Source organism: Carassius auratus, chromosome 10, assembly GCF_003368295.1.
Source record: "Carassius auratus strain Wakin chromosome 10, ASM336829v1, whole genome shotgun sequence".
NCBI lineage: Eukaryota > Metazoa > Chordata > Actinopteri > Cypriniformes > Cyprinidae > Carassius > Carassius auratus.
The window spans coordinates 7,021,951-7,046,081 of record NC_039252.1 but is presented as its reverse complement, the minus strand read 5'-3'; the positions used below and the strand labels follow the sequence as shown (position 1 = coordinate 7,046,081).

Below are 24,131 nucleotides of genomic sequence, written 5' to 3'. Positions count from 1 at the left end.
ATTTAAACCGTGAATTGTAAAGGAAAAAAGACTAGTAAAAACTATCAAATTAACTGTAAATGAATTCAAGCTATTTTTAGCGATGAATATATGACTGAGATTTCTCGGCAAACAGCGACACCTGCAGGTTCACTTTAAACCTGCGCGTCAACTACGGAACTGCTGGAGTGGGTTCGGTTCATCCGGAATTATTTCACAGACGAACTGCAGTGATGTCGTGGTGTAACATCTCGGTTACGTATGTAACCTTGGTTCCCTGAATAGGGAACGAGATGCTGCGGTGACGTCACCACGTATGGGAACACCTCTGGTGTGACGAATGTCTGAAGCCCTATACCATCCCGCCAATCCTATTGGCCAAATGGCGCATAGCACCACCCTGCGCATGCGCGAGCATGATATACCTGGGTGCAGCGCGCCATTTCGCTCAGATTTCATGACTGAAGATGAAGAGTTATCAAGGTACGGAACGGCCAGAACCGCAGCATCTCGTTCCCTATTCAGGGAACCAAGGTTACATACGTAACCGAGATGTTCCCTATCATAGGTCACTTCGATGCTGCGGTGACGTCACCACGTATGGGAACGATATACCAAAACGCCTGACGTACCTGATAACTGAGATCCGAGGAAGCAACTGCTCAAGCGGAGAGAACCCGGGAGCCAGGGGCCATCCTCACATCCAGACTGTAGGATTTGATAAAAGTGCTCGGTGAGGACCATCCTGCCGCAGCACAGATATCATCCATAGAAGAGCCACTGAGAAAAGCTTGAGAAGAAGCTACAGCTCGAGTGGAATGAGCCTTAACCCCTAAGGGCGAAGCGAGTCCGCGCGCCTCATAGGCCAAAGAAATCGCCTCCACCAGCCAATGGGACATGCGCTGTTTTGTAACTGCATGGCCCTTACTTTTATGTCCAAAGCAGACAAACAGCTGGTCAGAACCACGCCAAGGAGCTGTGCGATCCACATAAGTCTTTAAAGCTCTCACAGGGCAAAGACTTAGATCTCCTGACCCGGCCTCGGCAGGCGAAAAAGCTTCCAGAACCACTTGCTGAAAGCGAAAAGGGTTAGATGCGACCTTAGGAACATAGTTAGGCCTGGGCCGCAGCAGCACCTTCACAGAGCCTGGTGCAAATTCCATGCATGAGGGTGAAACAGAAAGAGCCTGTAAATCCCCAACTCTCTTGAGGGAGGATAAAGCCATGAGAAGAAGTGTCTTCAATGTCAGGATTTTATCCGATACGGTCTCCAAGGGCTCAAACGGATGCCCTGATAAACCTAACAACACAATGGATAAATCCCATGAAGGAACTCGCACAGGGCGGAAAGGCCTCAGCCGTCGCGCACCCTGTATGAAACGAGAAACTAATGGATGACGCCCCACAGAGGCACCGCCTATGCATTCGTGGTAAGCTGAAATGGCTGCCACGTAAACCTTTAAAGTGGCTGGTGTAACGCCATCCGAGAAACGCTCCTGGAGGAACTCCAGCACTGAAGCCACTGGGCAGTAAACTGGATCCACATTATGATTACCACACCAGGCTGTAAACAGTCTCCACTTGAAAGCATATAAGCGTCTCGTAGAAGCTGCTCTAGAACTCAATATAGTCTCAGTAGTTTCAGCAGAAAGACCGGGACATACTAACGCACTCCGCTCAGTGGCCACGCCCACAGTTTCCACAGATCTGGCCTCGGGTGCCAAATCAGCCCCTGTGCTTGTGATAATAAATCCTGTCTGATGGGAATCTCCCACGGAGAGCCCGCTAGCAGACTGATCAGATCCGCAAACCACGGCTGCGTGTGCCATCGCGGAGCCACCAGCAGCAGCTGTTCCACTCTGTCCCGGCGTAATCTGCATAATACCGCTGGGATCAAACGAATCGGAGGAAAAGCATACAGACTGGTCTTGGGCCAGCTGTGAGCTAACGCATCCACGCCCAGGGGCGATGGGGAGCGTAGGGAGAACCATAGCGGGCAATGCGTAGTCATGCTCGATGCGAATAAATCCACTTTCGCTTTGCCGAATATCCGCCATAAAAGATCCACCGTCTGGGGGTGTAATCGCCATTCTCCCTGTTCCAGAGCCTGTCTGGATAGCAGATCCGCTCCGAAATTCAATCGTCCGGGGACATGAATGGCCCGGATCGAGAGAAACTTGTCCCGAGACCACAGAAGAACACGCCTCGCCAGCCTGCACAGGGGGCGAGAGCGCAATCCTCCTTGATGGTTCAGATAAGACACAACCGCTGTGTTGTCTGATCTGAGTAGCACATGACGGCCGATCAGCAGATCCGAGAAATACTGGAGAGCCAGAAAAACTGCCAGTAATTCCAGTCTGTTTATATGCCAGCCGCGCTGAGCCGCTGTCCACACTCCGTGGGCTGGTCGCCCTCGACACACAGCTCCCCAACCAGTCAAAGACGCGTCCGTCGTGACAGTCTCTCGGAAAGCATAAATTCCCAATCGAACTCCTGACAGGAGAAATTCGGTTGACATCCAAATTTTCAGCGACATCACACACCGCCGTGTCACCGAAATCGTGCGATGCGGGAGACAACGGGGTGAAATATTCCGCCTTTTTGTCCACCACTGAAAAGGGCGCATTTGAAGCAATCCCAGACGAATCACGGGGGATGCTGCTGCCATTAGACCCAAGAGCCTGAGGCACAATCTCACCGTCACCGTGCGACCCGCTTTGAAGTGCCGCACGCATGACGCAATCGACTGAGCGCGCGGGAGAGAAAGCTTCGCTGTCATCGCGCGAGAGTCTAGATCTATTCCAAGAAAAGTTATCCGTTGAGAGGGAGTTAAAACACTCTTCTTGAAATTTGTTCGTAAGCCCAGGCTGTTTAAATGATTCAGCACAAGATCTCGGTGAGAGTGTGCTTGAGTCCGCGATTGCGCTATCACCAGCCAATCGTCCAAATAGTTCAACACACGAACGCCCTGGAGCCGCAACGGGGCCAGAGCTGCGTCCATGCACTTTGAGAACGTACGGGGCGCTAAAGCCAAGCCAAAGGGAAGAACGCGGTACTGATACGCTTTGCCCTCTAAAGCGAATCTGAGGAACTTCCTGTGTCTCTTGACGATCTGAATATGGAAATACGCATCCTTCAGATCGATCGTAATAAACCAATCGCTTGGTCGGATCTGAGACAGAATATTTTTCACCGTCAACATCTTGAATTTGCTCGGTCTGAGTGCAAGATTCAGACGGCGTAAATCCAGAATGGGTCGTAACCCGCCGTCTTTTTTCGGTACCACGAAATAACGGCTGTAAAAACCTGTCTCCATCTGAGAGGGGTGTACTTCTTCTATAGCCCCTTTGCTCAGCAGAGCTGACATTTCTTGTCGCAGCACCGCCATTTCCGTAGACTTCACCGTAGTGGGAAGAATTCCGCGGAAAGGAGGCGGGCCTTTCCGAAACTGAATGGTGTATCCGTGACAAACCGTGCGTAACACCCATTGAGGAATGCCGGGCAAGCGTTCCCACGCGGCCCGAAACAATATTAACGGTTTCAAAGCTTCCGCTCCCAGCAACGCCGTCATACGCGTTAAAACGACCGGACACGAAAAACCCGTGGTGTTCGTGCACCGGGGAAGCGTATGCGCCGGAGTCGTTGCGTTCCGTTGAGTATAATCCTGAAGCGTGTCCACGGCAGGAATTAGGCCAACAGATGGAACATCGGGCTCTGCCGCTAGCGAAAAAGCGGCGGCTGTGTGAGCCGTCATAAACGGGCCGTTTGTGTAGGGTCCTTGAGTCGTCCCTCGAACTCCGAAAGCAGGATTGCGCAGAGTGTCTGAGGGAGCGTCTGTCATTACAGCTCGATCCAATGTTGCTCGAGGCGCTGTTAGCGGCGAGACAATCAATGTTTGAGCATGGGGACTGCAATGAGAGTGTGGGATGCGCGAAAGCGGTCCGACAGCGCTCTCTAGCGGAGGGCACAGTCCCTGGCAAGCAGCAGAAAGATCAGGAGCTGCTATTCGGCACCCGAGAACGAGAGGCTTTAGCCGTCGAGGTCAGGTTCAAACGCTTACGTTGACGCTGGTGCGCCGGAGGAAAAACCCTAGGGCCCCAGTCCTTACGAGGAGGCGCCATGGGTGTGGGTTCCTCTCGAGAGGCTGCTCGCTGGCGGTGAGAGGAGGTTGAGCGAGAACGCGCGGGCGCTTGCCGGCGTTCGACCTCCCTGGGTCTGCGGGGAATCAGCTGGCGGAAAGCGGCTGATTGCTGTTTCGCTGCCCTGAACTTCTCCACTACTGACGTGACAGCCTCACCGAACAATCCATCCCTGGAGACAGGGGCATCCATAAGGAAAGATTTATCCTTCTCCTTAATATCGGTGAGATTAAGCCAGAGGTGGCGCTCAACCGAAATCAAACCGGCCATAGTACGGCCCACTGCACGAGCGGTATGTTTGGTAGCGCGTAGCGCCAAATCCGTAGCTCTACGCAGTTCTTTAACTGCCTCCGGTGTGATGCCCTCACCTTCATCCAATTCCTTCAATAACTCCGCCTGGTAGGCCTGAAGGACCGCCATAGAGTGGAGCGACGCAGCCGCCTGACCAGCCGCCATGTAGGATTTACCCACCAAACTAGACGTGACTCGACACGCCTTCGAAGGAAGAAGGGGGCGAGACTTCCAAGCCGCGGCCGAACTAGGCGCAAGGTGTTCGGCGAGAGTCTCTTCCACCGGGGGCATCATAGTATAGCCATGGTTCGCCATATCAGAAACGGTGGCGAAATCCGCGGCCGCGGCGTTAGTAATCCGCGCCGAAAATGGCTGTTTCCAGGACCTCGAAACCTCCTGGTGGAGGTCCGGGAAAAAAGGCAAAGGCCTCCGGGGCTGTGTAGGTGTCCGACTGGTTAAAAAACGGTCGTCCAGCTTGGAAGAAGGTTGGGCCTCGGCCTTGTCAACCTCCCAGTCTAGCCCCAATTTTCCCACCGCACGAGAAACCACATCCAACAGCTCACTGTAGGAGGGGGAAACACGCCTCTCCTGTCCGCTAGGAGGAAGAGGGCTAGTGTCGGTCGCGAAGTCCTCAGACCCCGAGGCCGCGGTGGATAAAACATCGTCGTCATAGCGTCCACAACCGAAGGAGATGGCGGTGCATGCCTCCGGTGTGGGAAGTAAATCCTCATTAGAGAAGACGACGGGCTCAGTATAAGTTTTATTCTGCAGCAGGGTAGGGGAGAGCGAGCGATGTGGAGAATATTCCAGCGCTGCGCTGTCCACAAAATCCATGTCGCACGTGTCACCCCAGGCCCTCGCCTCGTGCGGTGCCTCGGCAGTCGCAGAGGTGACCTGACGGGGGTTAGACTCGAGGGCGACATTAGAGAAAACTTCCACCCTGGAGCGCAGCACTCTGAGCCGCAGGCCATCACAATGGGGACAGGAAGAAAGGCCGCTAAGCGCCGCCTGTGCGTGATGTAAACCAAGACATACTACGCACCTGTCATGAGTGTCCCCCGCCGTGATGTACCTGGTACATGGCTCCTTACATTTTCGAAAGCTCATCGCGTCCGCGAAGAGGAGTTAACACTGCTCGAAGAGATCGCTGGAGAACGCGAGACGATAGGGCACAGATGATTCGCTATTCCTGAAGGAATGAAATCTGAGCGAAATGGCGCGCTGCACCCAGGTATATCATGCTCGCGCATGCGCAGGGTGGTGCTATGCGCCATTTGGCCAATAGGATTGGCGGGATGGTATAGGGCTTCAGACATTCGTCACACCAGAGGTGTTCCCATACGTGGTGACGTCACCGCAGCATCGAAGTGACCTATGATAGGGAACGTTTCTTTATGGCCGTGTTTAATCCGTTGAAAGGACTTAAAAATATATGCATAATGTTAAATCGAGTTTAACATATGCATGTCATCTAATAAGTCCCGATGGTGAAAAGACAGCAAAGGAGAGTCATGCGCTATGTGGAGGAGGGCAGTCTGATGAAGTTAAAGTCGTTCCTTCGAAAACACAAGGATCTGGAGCTGAACTTCGCGCAGGGGAAGAAGCACAGAAGTCCTCTACACATTGTCTGTTCTCATGGGGATGATACAGTTCTCAGACTGCTGCTGAAACATGGAGCAGATCCCATTCAAACCGACAGAAATGGAGAAACAACGCTACATCTGGCCGCAAAAAGAGCCCTCAAACATGGCAAAAGAGGTGTAATAACCTTGTAATATCAGCACACTATTTCTCCAGTTTTAACTGTTTTAATGCTGTTCACCTTATTCATCACAGCTTATGATGACCTGGTGGTGCCATTACGAAAAAGCTGTCCAGAAGCTATGGGTATCTCTAATAAAGCAGGAGTGACTCCTCATGACCTGCTCCACTGGATGAAGCCAGAGCAGGTGTTGTGAGAAGAGAGACCCTTATCTGGTGTGGTGTTATTTGGTTATATTAAGAACAGGGTTGTCTATTTTAGTTATGCATCTTGAAGTTATTAATATGTTTCATGTTAATTTAACTGAAACGGGAACATCAGGAATGAATCCTCGCACATTGATCCAGAGAAACAGTGGAGAGAGAGAAGCTGTTAGGTGAATGTCAGGAGGAGTTTTTTGAGACATTCGGACAGTATGAGGGTAAGCTTGAACATCCTGCACATCTCCATGATATAATTGTAATAGCTGGTTATTTCACACAATAGAGTCTATTGAATACATGACTGTACATTCATTATGAATTATTAATTACAGTGGTCCTCTCTATATAACTTTTTCTCAGCATATTGGTTGCATCATTTGAAGACTTCCAAATATTAATAAGCAGTGAAGCAGTTTTTATGAGAAAAAAAATACTAATTAACAATTTTGCCGAAGTACTACAATTATTCCTTCAGATTTAATTTGTTTTCCATTGTACTTCTTCTCCCTGATCATTTTGATTTCATGGCTTTCATAATATATAAGATTATGTATAACCCTCTATTCAAATATATGGACCGTCTAAAGCTGAGGCTACAGTATATAGAAGGTGATAAACATATATGAATATGTCCTGTTCACTCCAGATGAATTTGTGTGGGATGATAAAGATGACGAAGACTTCAGAGACTGGGCAGATCGGATCAGACAGGAGTATTTTACCAAGCAGTGGGCCAAACTGGGAGGAGGAGACGAGACAGGGGAGGAAGAGGCGCTATGAGGAGCGCTGTGCTGCCACGTTTCACAGCTCTTCCAGCAAAGCTCCTGAAGGACTGCTGGGATACGATGACATCCCATGGCCTGCTTCCCGCGGCTCGCTGGAGGAAATGGTGGGTGTTATGTTGCACGGTGCCGATTGATCTGATTGGACTGTTTTCCGGAAGCTGCTCCGTCGCCAGCAGGCACTCTGGCACCCAGACAAGTTTTTCCAGCGCTGTGGAGGCCGTCTGCTGGAGTCTGATAGACAGAGGATCCTGGACACCATCACTGGCCTCTCACAGGAGCTCAACAGACTCGCACAAAACCTCCGATGACATAGACTTCACCGATCTGAGCTTCAGATAGCTACTATTTTCTGACAAACCCTTTGGTTAACTAACCAATAAGTAATAAAGATATAAGTTTTCATGTTTTCTGTTTCGGCAAATAATAATTTCCCCACATAAATAAAAAAAAATAAAGAAATGCAGTGCCAATGCCAGTGGCTGGTTTCTGATAATCAGTAATTAACTTGTTATTTATTATGTATTTCAGGTGCATGCCAATTTTTTTAAGGAAACTGTAAACTAGAGGTTCCCTGTCATTTGGTACATTATTAAAAAAATCGATAGTTACATTTTTAATTTGTTTTTATTTATTTGCCGGGGGTATTCATATCCAATTTGACCTCAAATCAGCGTCACTGCTATTATATTTTCTTTGCTGTAGTCACCGTCTGCCCTACAGTACATAAATAAGAGCGTTTGCTCTCTTTATGTTTTAACTTCTATACTTCAAACAAAAAGTTTACAATATCAGCATATTGTATATAATAATTATCAGACAACTGATTATGTTCTATTTCTGCAAGTATTTCTGTTTACTGCTAATGTCTATATTTCTACTTTGTAAACATGGTGAATTTATCATCTTCATATGCACCATTATAATAGATAATTTTTATTATTGTTATGTTTTTGTATTCTTATCAATGTTGTAAAGTGATTAGGGCTGGGCCACATTCATCAATTATGTCAGGCATTTTGCATATATTGCATAAAGAAACTACTTTTGGATGCACTTTTTCATGACAGTTTGGCGTCTTCTGAATATCTGCGTTTGCTTTGAGAAGGACATTTAACTGGAACCTTAAAAAGTAAGTCAAATTGTGGAGCACTATATAAAGGTACTAGCATAAATATACAATGAGGTGGAGGCTAGTGGGTTATATGACGTCACTGTCACATTAGCACCATCACACACTCTCACCTTGTTTTGCTTAAAACATAAAATTTCACTGAGTCGGTTATTATTATTTAAGAATAGTTAACAAAGTTTTGTAAATCTGTAAATCTTTTAATTTTCAGTTATTTAAACAAAGGAAAGGCAGAAGGCCTGCCTCTGGTCTAGAAGAATATGGCACAGAATATATTAAATGATAATGTGGTTGCCAGATTGCAGAACAAAAGCTTGCCAAAAAAATTGTTCGGTAAGCAATAAAGACATTTAGGATGTAGAATTCAGGACATGTTGTTATCCTTTTTATCAACTCAATTTAATAGCATTTTAAATGAACCTTTATTTGTTTATTTATTTACTGATTTTTACGACATTAAAATATACGTGTCAACTATACAAAAATGACCTTTTGAGAGAACCTTTAAGCAGATAAAATATTTGCAAGCTTTAGTTATGGATTTGTAGAATAGCTGTTCTTGTTATTTCAAAATAAAGTCATTATATTTTTTATTAAATATAGTGTCAGTTAATGGAAGTTGGAGTTATTTAAATTGTATTTAAAAAATGAAATTAAACTTTAAATAAAAACAATGAAATTATTAAACACATAATGAAATGATGATATTAATAAAATTATAACGAATAAAGTTAAATACAAAAATCTTTTGTTCACATTTTGTGTTTATTTAATTTCTATTTTTATTATACACACATATATATATATATATATATATATATATATATATATATATATATATATATATATATATATATATATATATATAATACAAATAGAAATTAAATATTATGTTATGTTTCTATTTTCTTTTTTAAAAAAATCTAAAATGTCTTTGTAAGTTTAAAACGTGCTTAACAGAAGCAGGGGGGATTTGTTAGCAAAGTACCTGGCAACCCACGGGCGCAATCTGTACACCGGCAGGGTTTGTGCTTTACAGGAGTGATCTTTTTATTATGGGATTTATTTAAACACCAATCCTTCATTGTATGCGTGCGTTTTAAGGCTGCATAGCGTTTAGCTATTTGTTTGGCAACATCTCTTCAGTAGTCTTTAATCTCTGTCGTTATTTCTGTCGCTTCAATGGCAAGACGGCAATTAAAGGTACAGACGCCTATCGATTATTATAGTCCTGCCAGCTAGGTAAAACATTGAATATTACCTCTGCATCTTAATTTGTAGTCTCTGCATAATCTGCTTGATAATACTGAGAATACTCACTAGGTTGCTAAATGTGATAAGGTTAATGATTTTCGGTGTAGTTTAATCTCATCCCGACTCGATCAAACATAAAATCTTCAATAATTAAAAATGCGTGCTAACAAGTCATCTTATATAGTCAAATGAAAATGTATTGAGATAGAGTTGTTTGTGTTGAACACTTGACGCTCGCGGCAGGTTGGTCGTGCTGTATCGAAGTGAATCGCAAGGCCAGAGGCGGATTGAGTGATCAAGGTGTCCGAGAGAGGAGAGAGAGGATGGGCTCGGGCTTTCGGAGCGAGGAGATGTGTCTGGCGCAGCTGTTCCTGCAGTCCGGCTCTGCGTACGACTGCATCAGCGAACTCGGAGAAATGGGGCTGGTCGAGTTTCGAGATGTAAGTTTGGACTCGCCGGGTGTGTATCAAATCCTAGTGAGCTGCCTAGCTAGACAGCATTTCTGGGGCATCATCACAGGCGCGTTCCAAATCAGCGATGCTGCGTGCACCTGATGCCCCAAATATGCTTTCAGGGAAGATTGGGAGCCACAGCCTGAATACTCAGAACAGACAGATTGAAGTAAATTGAGCGTAAATGATCGGCATTACCTGGCAAGCCATGTTTGTTTGCTGCGTGTCGCTTATAAGTGTGAAACGGATTTAATTAAATGCATGTTGAATCTCATGTTTTGTGTGCACATTTTGGCCTGGTCATAAAGAGAGGCTGATGTATGTCAGTAATGTCCTGCTTAAAGCTGGATCAATTGCTTGCTTACAAAATAGAGCAAGTCTGTTTAAAAGCCTGTGTTTTCTATTCACCCTGAGGTTGTTTGACACTCATTAACAACTGGTTAGGCTGTATCTGTTGGTCACATATGTGTGTGACCTACTGTTTAGTTTGGCGTTGGTAAGGGCAGCTGACAAAACAATTTTGAGTTTTTGTTTTTGACAGTTTTTATAAATATTTTTTTTATTATGCATGCAGCTTATATATTTTTTTTTACATTTAAAGTTAATTCAAAATATTAACCAGTTACAGGTCCTAAGTCTTTTTGTTATTGTTAGCTAAACTATGAAAAATCATCAGTTGAAGTGAAGCTAGAATAAAATAAAAGAAAATATAAATATAAAATGAAAAATTAAAATTAAAATTAGAAATGATGCATTGGCAGCTCACTAAAATATATATATATAAAAAAAGAGTCACTATAATGACCTGTACTAAAAATGAAATGAATATAAACCAACATTATTTAGAAATATTAAGAAAAAGTAAAAAGCACACAGCAAAATGAGTAAAACCTAAACTAAAATTTGAACATATAATAAAATATAAAATATATATATATAAAATATGAATAAATGCTAATAATATTATATAAATAATACTAAAATAACACCGGTCCTAAGATAAACACTTTCCCTTTGTGTGAATTTGTGTGAATTTTAATGTTGATAGTATTTCTTCATACCAAAAATTTATTGTTTTCTCATGTTGTTCCAAACTCAAGTTGTTGTTGTCATTTTTGAAGCTGTAAGCTCTATTTCTCATTTATTGCAATGACAAAGCTGTCAGTCGACTTTACACAGAGAGACTAACATCCGTTTTTCAGTCAAGCAGACCCAATTATGCAATGCTGAAATATGGACAATGCCCAAATATCATCTAATTAATGTAATGCCCACAGCCTTGTCTTGTTGTCTCTAGATTGTAATTTGTTGTTGTGTCAAACATACAAGTCTTAATCTGATGACCTGTTCCAGCTCAACCCCAGCGTCAGCTCCTTCCAGCGCCGCTTCGTCAGTGAGATCAAGAGATGTGAAGAGATGGAGAGGATTCTGGGTAAGGGACCTTTATTGAACACTCTGTACATTTTAGGTCAAGCCTAAACCTCTCCTGCTGAGGATCTTTCGATTTCAAAATCTGATGCTAAATATTAGCTACAATTACCTTTCTTTATTTTGCAATATGTTTCCAGCATAGCTTTAGAGGTATGTTACACAGATGACAAAGTTAGCATCAAAAGATCAAAAATGGTATAATAACGATGCAGGTTGGCTGGAGTAACATAAGAAATAAGCACAGAACAGACTAATTTTGTACATTAGAATAGACTTTAGACATCTGAATGTAGCTTTTTTTGATGTGATTGCATTGTTATGCTTCTCTCCCTGTTATGTTTCTGTGTGCTCTTGAATTGAGGTTTAAAACACCATTTCTTTGTTTCCATCACCTGTAGGGTATCTGCTGAGGGAAATCAGGAAGGCTAATCTTGCAGTGCCAGAGGCTGAACTCCCTCCTGTTGCTCCTGCACCTAAAAATGTTTTAGAAATCATGGTAGGTGCTGAGATAATATACTGATATTGGCTGCTTTAGCAAGCGAGGTAAATGTACCAAACAGACTTTTTCTAGTTTCCATAAATATCGTCTTGAGTTCTCTTTAAGCACAATTAAAGGGAGTTTACCCAAAAATGAAAACTGTCATTAATTACTCACCCTAATGTCGTTTCAAACCCCTGCCATGAGACCTTGGTTCATCTTCTCTCAAATTAAGATATTTTTGATGAAATCCGAGAGCTCTCTGACCCTGCATAGACAGCAATGTAACTACCACGTTCAAGGGCCAGAAAGGTAGTCAGGACATCATTAAAATAGTCCATGAGACATCAGTGGCTCAACTTTAATTTAATGAAGCTACGAGAATTTTTTTTTTTGTGCAAAGAAAACAAAAATAATGACTTTAATCAACCATTTCTTATTTTTCGTGTCAGTCTTTGACACACGCTCACAAGAGTACAGTGAAAGATTTCCCCTCGCAGGTTTTTCACACAAATGTGCTGCATTGACCAACAGAAAGCTACTGGGTTTGAAAGTGATTGAGTTGCATTTCATACATTTTACATTTAGATTCAGTCATTTAGCAGACGCAACTTAACACATGAGGACAATAGAAGCAATCAAAACCAACAAAGAGCTGACCTGACCAGTCATCTTGGTTGAAACCAAGACACCTTTTGATGTGCATTCATGTTTATTTTGTGCTATAACTAGTAAAGAAGAAAAGATGATCGGTTCACATTCTGCTTGAACTGAAGTGCTTCAGCGATCTGTTGCCACACATTAAAGAGCCACAAAATGGCATATATTGTTTGAATTTCATAAAAATGCAAAAAGTGGAAAGCTGAGACTTTTTCATACCAAAAGTAACTTGATATTTTGTGTTGTCAGTTTCCTGTTTTCTCCTTCTGTGTGCTTCACTCCTTCTGTGTCTGACTTCTGTGTGAGTTTTGTTTCTTACATCGCTACCACTATTGACAATATACAATGAACGTTTTATTGAGGGTGCAAATTAAACCCAGTTTTCAGACCTTTTTATTGTGAGTGTAAGTTTCTTTAATGTGATGCTCCTGCAAATATTACATCATCAAACAGATGTTTGTGTGTAAAGGGTATTGAAGGTTATAGACCCCTAAATGAGAAGAAAATTCCCTTCCATGCAGTTTTAGTCAATTACGTGTGTATATTTTTGGCTTAATGGCCATGTGCTCGGTGGTTTGTGGTAATTGAATGTATATGAGAGCTCCAGTTCTCAGCGTCAAGACCCAGTGCTGGTAATTGACCGTGTCGAGTTGCCTAGAGTGATTGATTGTGTATAATGTGAGAGAGAAAGCTTTCTGTGAATGGGGGAATTGATTATGCATGGTGGATTCATCATGTGTGGCTTAGCTTTATAGTAGTACACCCATGATGCCTCATGGCCTTTTTAATGCGTTAAGTGCTGTTTTGTGTTTCCCGTTTTGAAGGCATTTCTAAATATTGAATGTGAAGTGTTTTGACACTGTCCTTGGCTGTTGTCAGGAGCAGCTGCAGAGGCTGGAGCTGGAGCTCAGCGAGGTGGCCAGGAACAAAGAGACGCTCCAGAGGAACCAGCTGGAACTGACGGAGTACACACACATGCTGAGAATCACACACAAGTTCATGCACAGCCGCTCCAGGGTGAGTCTCCATTCACCAGCATTAATGTGACCTGTGTGACATGATGTAGAATGACTTAAACTACTGTAAGTGTGAGAGTACTGTGAGCAGACGCACCAAATCTTTTGGTACTCTGGAAGTCACGTGACATTTATGGTGCTTATGATGGAGAAACATACAAGCCTTATTTTCAATAATTGTTAATATTGATATTTGTGAGTGTGGATGTGTCTGTGTTCAGCATGAAGCCCTGGGCCCTCAGTATGAGGAGTTCCCGTCTCTGGAGACTGAAGCAGTGTCAGGGTGCACCAGCATGCAGAGACTGGGAGCCAAACTCGGGTGAGTCAGACAGATCAGCGTGTCTCGGCCTACATCCACACCGCTGTGACCTTCCGTGCGTGTGATGTTTGTGTTTTAGGTTTATCTCGGGGTTGATTCAGCGGGTGAAGGTGGAGGCGTTTGAGCGCATGCTCTGGCGCGTCTGTAAAGGTTACACCATCCTCAGCTACGCAGAAGTGGATGAAAGCCTGGCCGATCTGGACACGGTATGCAAACCTTGTGTGTAAATGAGGATGCTGAGATCCACCAGCAGAGTGCTTTTTAATGGCTGTAGTTATATTCAAATGGTTTGGTTTAACAGAATATGCTGCATGTGAAGATGCCTCTGTGTTTGTTTCACAGTTTTAGATCATACCCGTCTGCTGCTGATAGAGCATGTTAATGTATTCAGAGCTTGTCTGGTGTTTATGTGCTACAGGGGGAGATCAGTAAGAGCGTAGTGTTCCTCATCTCATTTTGGGGCGACCAAATTGGGCAGAAGGTTCAAAAAATTTGCGACTGGTGAGTAAATGCCTTGATGTTGATACTTTTTATTTGACATTTTTAGGGGCTTTTCACACACATTCACATTTGTGCATATTTTCTGAAATATTTGTTAGGTGCTTTATATGTTTAGCTTGACATTAATACAGGATTTAACATAATTCTTAACATGGTAAATCTGTCAACTAAAGAATTTAAATTAAATTAGTAATTATATTCAAGTAATTATAAAAAAAAATAATGCCATTAAAAAAATGCCTCCTGAAATTATTTTTTTATTAGTTATATTAAATTCAAACTCATACATAGAGTGATTATATTTTTTATTTTTTACAAGGCAAGGTTAGTACAGGTTGTAAAATATCATATCAGTTCCCCAGAATTGAAATTGTAATTATTTTTCAATAAATATATAAATATTTGTGTAAAAAAAAATAAAAGAAATAAAAGAAAAGAAAAATAAAATATCTACTTTTTGTTTTGACATTTTTAGATTTATTGTATTTTTCATTTAAATTTAAATTAATTTAACTAAAATAACTTTTTCAAGTCCATATCAAACCAGGTTTTAAGAACTTGGCGCATGTCCAATATATTATCTGCATTATGAACACTGACTCTCCATCTCCACTGACCATTATCGAAAACAAAATGAAAGTATTTTGCAGATGGCATATGTGAACATGTTCTGTCCCTAAGTCTGTCTGTCATATTGAATTTTGTTATATGGTTTCACAGTTACCACTGTCATCTCTACCCCCACCCTGAAACAGATGAGGAAAGGGCCGATGTGATGGACAGCTTGAGGACACGCATCCAAGATTTACAAAACGTATGTCTTCTGCTTCTCCGAGTCTCCTTATGGGTTTGATTATTAGTTTGTCCTCTGCAAAATCATGCTGACGTTACCCCATTCACTGGAGAATTGCCATAATTATTTGATCCTGCTGTCATAATTAAAACGTTAATGGCGTGGTGTTTGCACATTAGGTTTTGCACCGCACTGAGGATTACTTGAAGCAGGTCTTGCAGAAGGCGTCTGAGTCGGCGCACTCGTGGGTGATGCAAGTGAAGAAGATGAAAGCCATCTATCACATCCTTAACCTCTGCAGCTTCGACGTCACCAACAAGTGTCTCATCGCTGAAGTGTGGTGTCCGGTCAGCGACCTGGCGAACCTGAGGCGGGCGTTGGAGGAGGGCTCAGTGAGTAAAATCCTTCTCATTATACTCTATACTGATTTGATCCAACCTACTGACGGATGAGAAGCAAGTAAGAAGTTTTAATGTGCCTTTGAGACAATTACACAATCTGAGATAACTGCTGTAACAGTAGCATCTTTAAAAAGAATAGCTCACCCAAAAATTACATTTTTTGCTGACAGTTTACTCACTCTCAGTCCATTCAAGATTTAGATGAGTTTGTGTCTTCATCAGAACAGATTTGGAGAAATGTAGCATTACATAATGTGCTCATCAGTGGATGCTCTGCAGTGAATGGGTGCCGTCAGATTGAGAGTCCAAACAGCTGATAAAAACATCACAGTAATCCACACCATTCCAGTCCATCAGTTAATGTCTATTAACTTCAAACCGTAGCTTCCAGCATATATAATTTTGCTTTCTTAGTTGAAAAAGTTGTCTTGTCTGAATCAGGAGAGAAATATGCACAGATCAAGCACATTTTGCATGTGAAAACACTTCAAGCTGTTCTAAACTAATATGTGTGTTGATTTTGATGTGAGAGGACAATGGGGGATATACTTTTCCACTGGAGGAAGCGTTAATACATGGATTATGGACTATATTTTGATATTTTGACTTCATAAAACATAAACTGATGGACTGGAGTGGTGTGGATTTCTGATGTTTTTTTAATCAGCTGTTTGGACTCTCATTCTGACGGCACCCATTCACTGCAGAGGATCCACTGGTGAGCAAGGGATGTAATGCTACATTTCTCCAAATCTAATCCGATTAAAGAATGGTTTGAGGGCGGGTAATTTTTTAAGCAAATTTTCATTTTTGGGAGATGTATTCCTTTAATTTTCTCAACAGAGAAAAGGTGACGCCACCGTCCCTTCCTTCGTGAACCGGATCCCAAGCAGTGACACTCCGCCGACTCTTTTGAGGAGCAACAAGTTTACCTCAGGCTTCCAGAGTATAGTGGAAGCGTATGGAGTGGGCGACTACCGGGAGGCCAGCCCGGGTGAGTGCACGACACCAACCATTATTCACAACCTTGATGAGAAAATACAAGGCTTACACTGGAAATTAAAGCAATGGTTTACCCAAAAATTACAATTCTGTCTTTATTTACTCACGGGTATGTTGTTCCAAAACTATAAGACTTTCATTTGTTGAGCACAAAACAAGATATTTTGAAGAATGTTCCTGCTGCTCTTTTCAGTGCAATGCTGCTCTCCAGTCGTCAGTGTCACATGATCCTTCAGAAATCACTCTAATATGCTGCTTTGCTGCTCAAGAAACATTTGTCATTATTATCAATGTTGAAAATTGTTGTGCTGCTTCATGATTTTCAGATTGTTAATGAATTTAGTTTTTTTTATTTTTTTATTTCCTTCCCTCACAGCTCCTTATACCATTATCACCTTTCCCTTCCTGTTCGCGGTGATGTTTGGAGATCTTGGTCATGGTTCAGTCTTGACGCTCTTTGCTTTGTGGATGGTGTTGACTGAGAAGGACCACAAGCGAAGACAACCAGGAAATGAAGTCAGAGTTGTAACTAAATTAAATGAAGCTGATTGCATTTAGCCATGGTTTAGCATCGAGCTATTGCGATAATGCTGATCCATATATGTCATTTTTTGTTTCTGATTAAATGATTGTCTCTGTTCAGATCTGGACGACCTTTTTTGATGGGCGGTACATCATACTGATGATGGGATTATTCTCCATATACACTGGACTCATTTATAATGACTGTTTCTCCAAGTCCCTCAACATCTTTGGCTCAGCTTGGAGCGTCAAGGCCATGTTCGCACAACAGGAGTGGACGTAAGATACAAAACACACTTTTAGGTTCCAAGCACTGATAGTTATAGCGCCACCAGCTGGCAGCAGGTGTTACTAAAACACCTTGAGAAAAATCATTTTCTATTTGCCTGCTTAAATCACATTGCTTTCCCGCCATATATAGGGCTTGGGCCCGTCATTTCAGGATCCACAATAATGATTGTGCGCTATTGTTGTTCTCCTTTAACTCTGTCACAGAAATGAAACTCTACAGACAAATGCTTTACTCACCTTGGATCCCAACGTTTCCGGTGTTTTCTCTGGACCTTATCCATTGGGCATTGATCCAGTGAGTGCACAATCTCTGAAGAATTATGAAGCACATTTCTGTGGGTGGAAGCCATATCCTGAAATGATAGATTACTGCTCAGACTAATTCACTGATATAGCTCTAATTTGTGGTGTTCGATTGAGCTGTAGATTTGGAACATGGCCGTGAATCGCCTGACCTTCCTCAACTCCTACAAGATGAAGATGTCTGTGATCATCGGAGTCATCCACATGAGCTTTGGGGTGGTGCTCAGTGTCTTCAACCACTTGTGAGTGAGCATCAGTTTCTTTAGGTCTTGGTTTATGTGTAATGGTGAATTATTACACAAAGAAGTGACTTTGCACAGGGGTTTTTAAACTGGGGTCCGAGCACACAGGGCAGTGTTTTCTTTTAGTATCATTGGGATGCTGCTATAGTTTTTTTATAGTATAGTTTCTATTGATGTATTGTTGAAATTTTTTAATTAGTTTTTGTATTTTCATTTTATTTTAAAGTTTAGTGTTTCTAAATATCTGTTAATTGATATGTCGGAATAGTTTTATTTTAATATTTTCCAATCATTTGGATTTTAAATGTTTGATTTTAGTGAATTTGTTGTGAATTTTGGTACTTTTTGTAAAAAAAAAAAAATTTTTAATGTCTATATAGTTTAATATTTGTTATTTTAGTACATCACATTAAACTAAATTAAAATGAGAAATGTTGAATGTAGCTAAAACCAAATAGGTTCTTTATTTCTGTAAACATTTATTTTATTTCAAATAGCAATTTTTTTTATCATTTTAGTTCCAGTCAACTATAATAACCCACAATAATAACTATAAAAATGTTGATTCAATATTGATTTATGTATATTTATACATTTGTTTAAAGATAATTTACAGACATATTAATTTATATACAGTATGTAATTACAGTTTATTTGTAAATAAAATTATTTATAGTTATATTACATTATACTTGTTTTTAAATTAAATGTTTAATGTAATCATTTTTAACATTAACTGCATTTACATATTATTAATGTTTCTTTTTGCTTTAAAAAATCTGGTCAGAATTCATGAGTTCAATTGTGAATAACAGTAAGAAATAAATACCCAAAGTGCATATAGTGTTACAGGAAAGTCTTAGTGCTCATCTCTCATGTCCTGTTGTTTTATTTTTTTCATATAATCTTTAAATCGTTTGCTTTTGGATTCATGTTTTAAAATGCAATTTAATTTTGAGTACAGTTTTGTGTTTTTTAAATATATATTTATGTTCACCTTCTCTGATGAGCGCTCTGATTTCCTGGTTTTATGAAGCCCCTTGCTCAGAAATACACATTGGGCTCTGATTGGTCAGCTGGCTCAGTGTGTTTTGATTCACTAAACCGCCTCAAGTGCGTATCAAAGCCCTCACCTCAAAATGCCTTTCCTCCAGTTGTATTGTAAACAATGGTGTCGTCAATATTGCTTATCAATATGAGCCTGAATGAAACCCACAGAATATTATTGAAGAAGATTGCGCAGAACCTGAGCAAGCATGGCTCTTAATAGTATGTTTTCTGTTTGTTATTGTCTCATACTTTTAGGTAAGCTGTTATTTGTGAATTCTTCTGCTTATGTTAGCTTCTACTATATGGTTTTATCCTGATTAAAGTTTTAATACAGCAGAATACATGATAGCATGTAACATTTTTGTAACAGTAAGGCTATGTTCACAGCTGCCAGTGTCTGTTTTACATTATAATCATACAGAGTAAACGTGTTTTCAAAAAAGTCCTGAGCGCTTTTTAAAATGCCACCACTGGTGTTTTTTTCTGCATCTCAGAGCGACTTTTCAAGTTTAAAAAAGTTCAAGTTTTCTGGAAAAAACGCCCTACGTCAAACACCTTTTTGACAACTGACCCAAACAAGCAGAAACAACGAGACAAAAAGGAGAAGATAGATGGTAGACAGATCGTACTAGTTTCAGAGCACATGGAGTTGTATGATATGAGTACAAACTCTATCTAGTCTAGAAAAATATGCCGCAAACTGTGCATCATCCAACCAGAGCCCCTGGACTAAATTGTTAGAAGCACTATATAGTTTCCCTCACCGTATAATATTGCGCTCCCACAAACGTTGTTATGAACTGACATTACCCTCTCCGTTAACTTCAAAAGCAGACACTTCTGCAGCACACAGCGCTAGGCTACCATTGCAGCTGTTCTTATAGCAACAAAAAACATCCTCGTCAACTTATCAACTTTTTCTAGTCAAAAAAGATGCCAAGTGTAGAGCAGGGGATCCGAGGAACAGGATCAAGAACCGCTGCTTTAGAACATTGGTTTAAAAACTTGTGAATCCAAACTTGTGAGTCGTTAGAAGGAAAAATCGTGATTCACATATTAATTTTTCTGTGGCCCCGCCCCCTTTGATGCATGCTCCCAGGGGCGTAAATGTGATGTCACCAACCCAGAAAGTAACTTGTTGTAGTCCCTACCAGCCATTTTTGTAGGCATTAAACTGCCATAATTTTAAAAAACGATATCTCTGGTTTGCCCTGAACTTTTAGCACCATAACTTTGCTGATATTGTTTATACTCAAACAATAACATTACACACTAAAAAAGGAAAACCACCCCTTTTAAGCTCTATTTGCTTGTAAACTCTATACATTCAGTCTAAATTCTGCTCTTTTCTCCTCTCTGTGTGTTTACAGGCACTTCCGACACAAGTTTAAGATCTATCTTCTCTTTCTTCCTGAGCTGCTCTTTCTACTTTGTCTCTTTGGTTACTTGGTCTTCATGATCTTTTACAAATGGCTGGCGTTCTCAGCGCGAGACTCCCAGATGGCTCCAAGCATTCTCATTCACTTCATCAACATGTTCCTAATGCAGGAGAGCGCCACTGCACCACTTTACCCTGGCCAGGTGTGTGTGTGTGTGCGTGTGTGTGTGTGTGTGTGTGTGTGTGTGTGAGCTCTTCCTTCAGTCTGCCTGATGTCTGTATTTGTGTTTATCCTCTTGTAACAGATGGGTCTGCAGGTATTTCTCGTGGTGGTGGCTCTGCTGTCGGTGCCAGTGCTGTTATTCGGGAAACCTCTGTACCTCCACTGGCTGCATCATGGCGGGAAGAGTCTGGGGGTCCACAGGGTGTGTCTGTGTTCTTGTGTATGTATGTGTTCGTATCTGATATGATACATTAATGGTATCTGTTTGGTCCTACTGGTTCATACTAAATAACTAAAGAAAAAGAAAAATGGCTGTTGATCACTTTTAAAATGCTAACATGTTATAATAAGCTTGGATCCTTTAAACACTATTAACAGAGACCGATTATGAAATGTGACAGACATGCTTTAGCGAGATTGACCCAAATGACAACTATAGTCTTCAGATGGATGTGCATGTGTGTTTAACAAAATGTATATAAAGATACATTGATGTTTGATGGACTGGTTAAAAAGGGCGAAGATGCTACATCATATTACTTTGTGTGCAGGGCTATGAGAGAGTTCGGCGTGTGAGTGAAGAAGACCTGTCTGTAGTCCATGATGAAGAGGAGGGACAGAGTGACTCAGGAGGGCCTCGGGAGGTTAAAGTTGACCTGTCTCACATTCAGTCATCATTAAAACACAAAGATTTATCCTGTGTGAATGTCACTAACACATGTATGTTCAATGGCAGTTTGATTTCGGAGACATCTTCCTGCATCAAGCGATTCACACCATAGAGTACTGTTTGGGCTGCATTTCCAACACCGCCTCCTACTTGCGTCTCTGGGCCCTGAGTCTCGCTCACGCCCGTGAGTGTCTGATTATACAGACAGAAACACATCAGAATTACGACACGTTTCATTACATCATGGGCATATGAATCTGTTTTCTAGACTGTTTATGCATATGTTGTGTGTGTGCATCTCAGAGCTGTCAGAGGTGCTGTGGGCCATGGTGATGCGTCTGGGTCTGAGGCTGAGCTCCAGACTGGGTGTGCTTTTCCTCGTGCCTGTGTTCAGTGTCTTTGCTCTGCTCACTATCTCCATTCTCCTGGTCATGGAGGGTCTGTCCGCTTTCCTCCATGCACTGCGTCTTCACTGGTGAGCACACACTGCTCAGATACAGCCAGGTTTGATTATCAGAAATGAGAATTAAAGAAATGGGTCTTCTAGAAGAGACTTTACATATAAAGTATATTATATGTTTATTCATATATTAAACATTTTATTTTAATTTGGCATTTGCGTTATCTTGCATTGGTAAGAAGCCTCCACAAGCACTTATGGTTGCCAGATGTCAAGAGCTTTAATCCCAATGATAGATTTTTCTCGTAAAAGCCCCTTTCAACACAGCACGTCCTGAGATTGATCAAGGAGACGATCCCAAGATAAGGACTTAGTAACATTGCACACGTAAAAATTGATGTGTGTAAACCAAGCAGCAACCTCCCGCTCTCTCTCGTGAAGCTTACATTGAAGAGACTGAAACTGTTTTCAATGACTGGCTGCTAGAGGCTGGCTCCAAAAGGGAGTCAGTCCCATATCGTGCTTTTCCACTGCGTGGTATAACTCGGCTCAGTGCGGTACGGCATGGCTCGACTTGGCTCAGTTTGCGTTTCCACTGCAATTCAGTACCGCTTTATTCACATATCGTTATTGTTACTCATTCAGAGTCACCCCATCAAGTTCTTGCTGGAACCGCTCCTCTGCTATCAATGAGGGTAGTGTCTGTACTTTCTCAACAGACAACGAAACGGCCATTTTTGTGTTGTTACATTTTTTTTGCGTTCTATCCTTCACTGGCTGTGCTGATTTGAATCTAGCAATTCTTCAATCTTCACAAGTTCAGTGACGCAGGTAGTGAAGATACTCTTTGGCCAATCCGTGATCAGCAGAGTTTATACGTCACGTTTTGGTAACGGAATGGTTCACTTGGAACCTAAACAAAAGTACCAGGTACCGGGTACTGTACCCAGTGGAAAACCCCCCAAAAGTGAACCGTACCATGCAGTGGAAAAGTGCCAATAGACTCCCCATGTTAAAATGCCCAACTTTACAGCAGAAAAAAAAAACATATTTACAGCCTGGTTCAAAAAATTATTTTGGTCTATTTAGCTAATTTTCCCCTTTGTGACAACTGTGAGGGGGTGACATTTTTTATAACTTATCCGTTTAATTTATATTAAGCATTAAAGTTCTGCATAATTAAGGGCGTGGCCACTTGAGTGACAGGTGGATTGCCGCTGGTGTTGCCACCATCAAACTTGGTGGGCATGGCTTCAGAAATCAGCTCCCGCCTTTCTGCCCATTTTCGATGCCCACTCCACCCACTTCTTCAGAAATCTAGGGGTGAAGTCATGAACACTACGTCCATGTTTTTATACAGTCTATGTTGTAAACTAGAATGAAGCGGAGATCAGCGTGCTCCTCGCTATCAGCGCTGATGCTGAGATCGTTCACCAGCTTAGTAAAACGGTACATGTCACGTTGCCTATCACATCCTAATATCACACGTCTTTATGAGATCTTTTTATGAGATGTATTTTAACACACACACAGAATCAATCCGGAAAATCACTAGCAGTGTGACTCTACCAAAATCAAACCATCCCGGGACAAATCACGGGACACATTATCAGTGTATTTGCTGGAATCTCTGTGGAAAAGGGGGCTAAATCGTTACATTTCTGCCCAGTGGTTGAATAATCTTCCCAACCTGGCAACCATGTGAAAATATAGTGCAAAACATTCATGATTTAACTGTTTAATCTTTATTGTGAATCCCTTATTTTAAGCTAATATTAATATTTTCAGTTACACTTAAAATTCAAATAAATATTTCAAAACATTATATTATATTTTAAAAAAAATCAGTATTTCTCTACCTTTTTATTTATAGATTCTTGTTTACTTTTTGCAGGGTGGAATTTCAGAACAAATTCTACAGTGGAACAGGAGTAAAATTTGCCCCCTTTGACTTCTCCCTGTTGCCCTCTGTCTTTGAGCAAGAAGGGTTACTCTGATTGTAACCTACAACACTTTGAACAAGACACCGTAGCTTATCGTGACCTGCTGACCTTTGGGCACTGGACAATGACCCAACAGTTGTAGAAGAAAAAACTTGCATTCTTGCACTGCACTGCAAAACATGGTCATGGTGGGACATCAGCTGTGGTTACATCATGTGCAGTCATTCGAAGATTGTCCTGTTATTATATTTATCTTCAGAAATATGACTTGTATTTGGCACTGCACCTTCATAAGCATTTACTGTCATATCTTTTCAAAGTGCCATAAATATTTTTAAATGTACAGTTTTGTATGCTACACTGAAATGTACTTTTGCTTGCTTTAGCTAGGTCTTAGGGTGGTAAAATCTTTGCAGATAAACCATGGTGTGGGTAATGCTACACTGTGCAATGAACAATGCCAAATAAAAATATAATTTCCAATGTGATATTAAGAATAATTTACAGCATTTAG

The 24,131-nt window shown here is 41.6% G+C and overlaps 2 protein-coding genes across 6 annotated transcripts; both read left to right on the top strand.

Moving 5' to 3' along the window:
* Positions 1 to 203: 203 nt before the first annotated feature.
* Positions 204 to 7,564, top strand: LOC113110433 (NF-kappa-B inhibitor-like protein 1). Its single transcript, XM_074559936.1, is given in 7 exon segments — positions 204 to 222; positions 5,791 to 6,167; positions 6,246 to 6,358; positions 6,482 to 6,529; positions 6,532 to 6,592; positions 7,021 to 7,111; positions 7,113 to 7,564. Coding segments are annotated over 6 exon segments (942 nt in total). The 5' UTR covers positions 204 to 222; positions 5,791 to 5,893; the 3' UTR covers positions 7,468 to 7,564.
* A 1,725-nt stretch (positions 7,565 to 9,289) lies between these two features.
* On the top strand, positions 9,290 to 24,100 carry atp6v0a2a (ATPase H+ transporting V0 subunit a2a). Of its 5 annotated transcripts, none has more exons than XM_026274569.1 (21): positions 9,290 to 9,491; positions 9,786 to 9,982; positions 11,348 to 11,426; positions 11,824 to 11,921; positions 13,449 to 13,580; positions 13,801 to 13,898; positions 13,978 to 14,104; positions 14,317 to 14,399; positions 15,120 to 15,213; positions 15,372 to 15,584; positions 16,437 to 16,587; positions 16,972 to 17,111; positions 17,239 to 17,396; positions 17,613 to 17,703; positions 17,835 to 17,953; positions 20,374 to 20,584; positions 20,687 to 20,824; positions 21,156 to 21,248; positions 21,341 to 21,458; positions 21,578 to 21,749; positions 23,569 to 24,100. In XM_026274569.1, the coding sequence occupies exons 2-21, from the start codon at positions 9,866 to 9,868 to the stop codon at positions 23,669 to 23,671; spliced, it is 2,535 nt and encodes an 844-aa protein (XP_026130354.1). In that variant the 5' UTR covers positions 9,290 to 9,491; positions 9,786 to 9,865; the 3' UTR covers positions 23,672 to 24,100. The 5 variants fall into 5 exon arrangements, with proteins under 5 accessions (XP_026130354.1, XP_026130355.1, XP_026130351.1 ...); XM_026274570.1 differs by having other exon boundaries at positions 13,443 to 13,580; positions 20,687 to 20,806; XM_026274566.1 differs by having other exon boundaries at positions 13,443 to 13,580.
* The last annotated feature ends 31 nt before the right edge of the window (positions 24,101 to 24,131 follow it).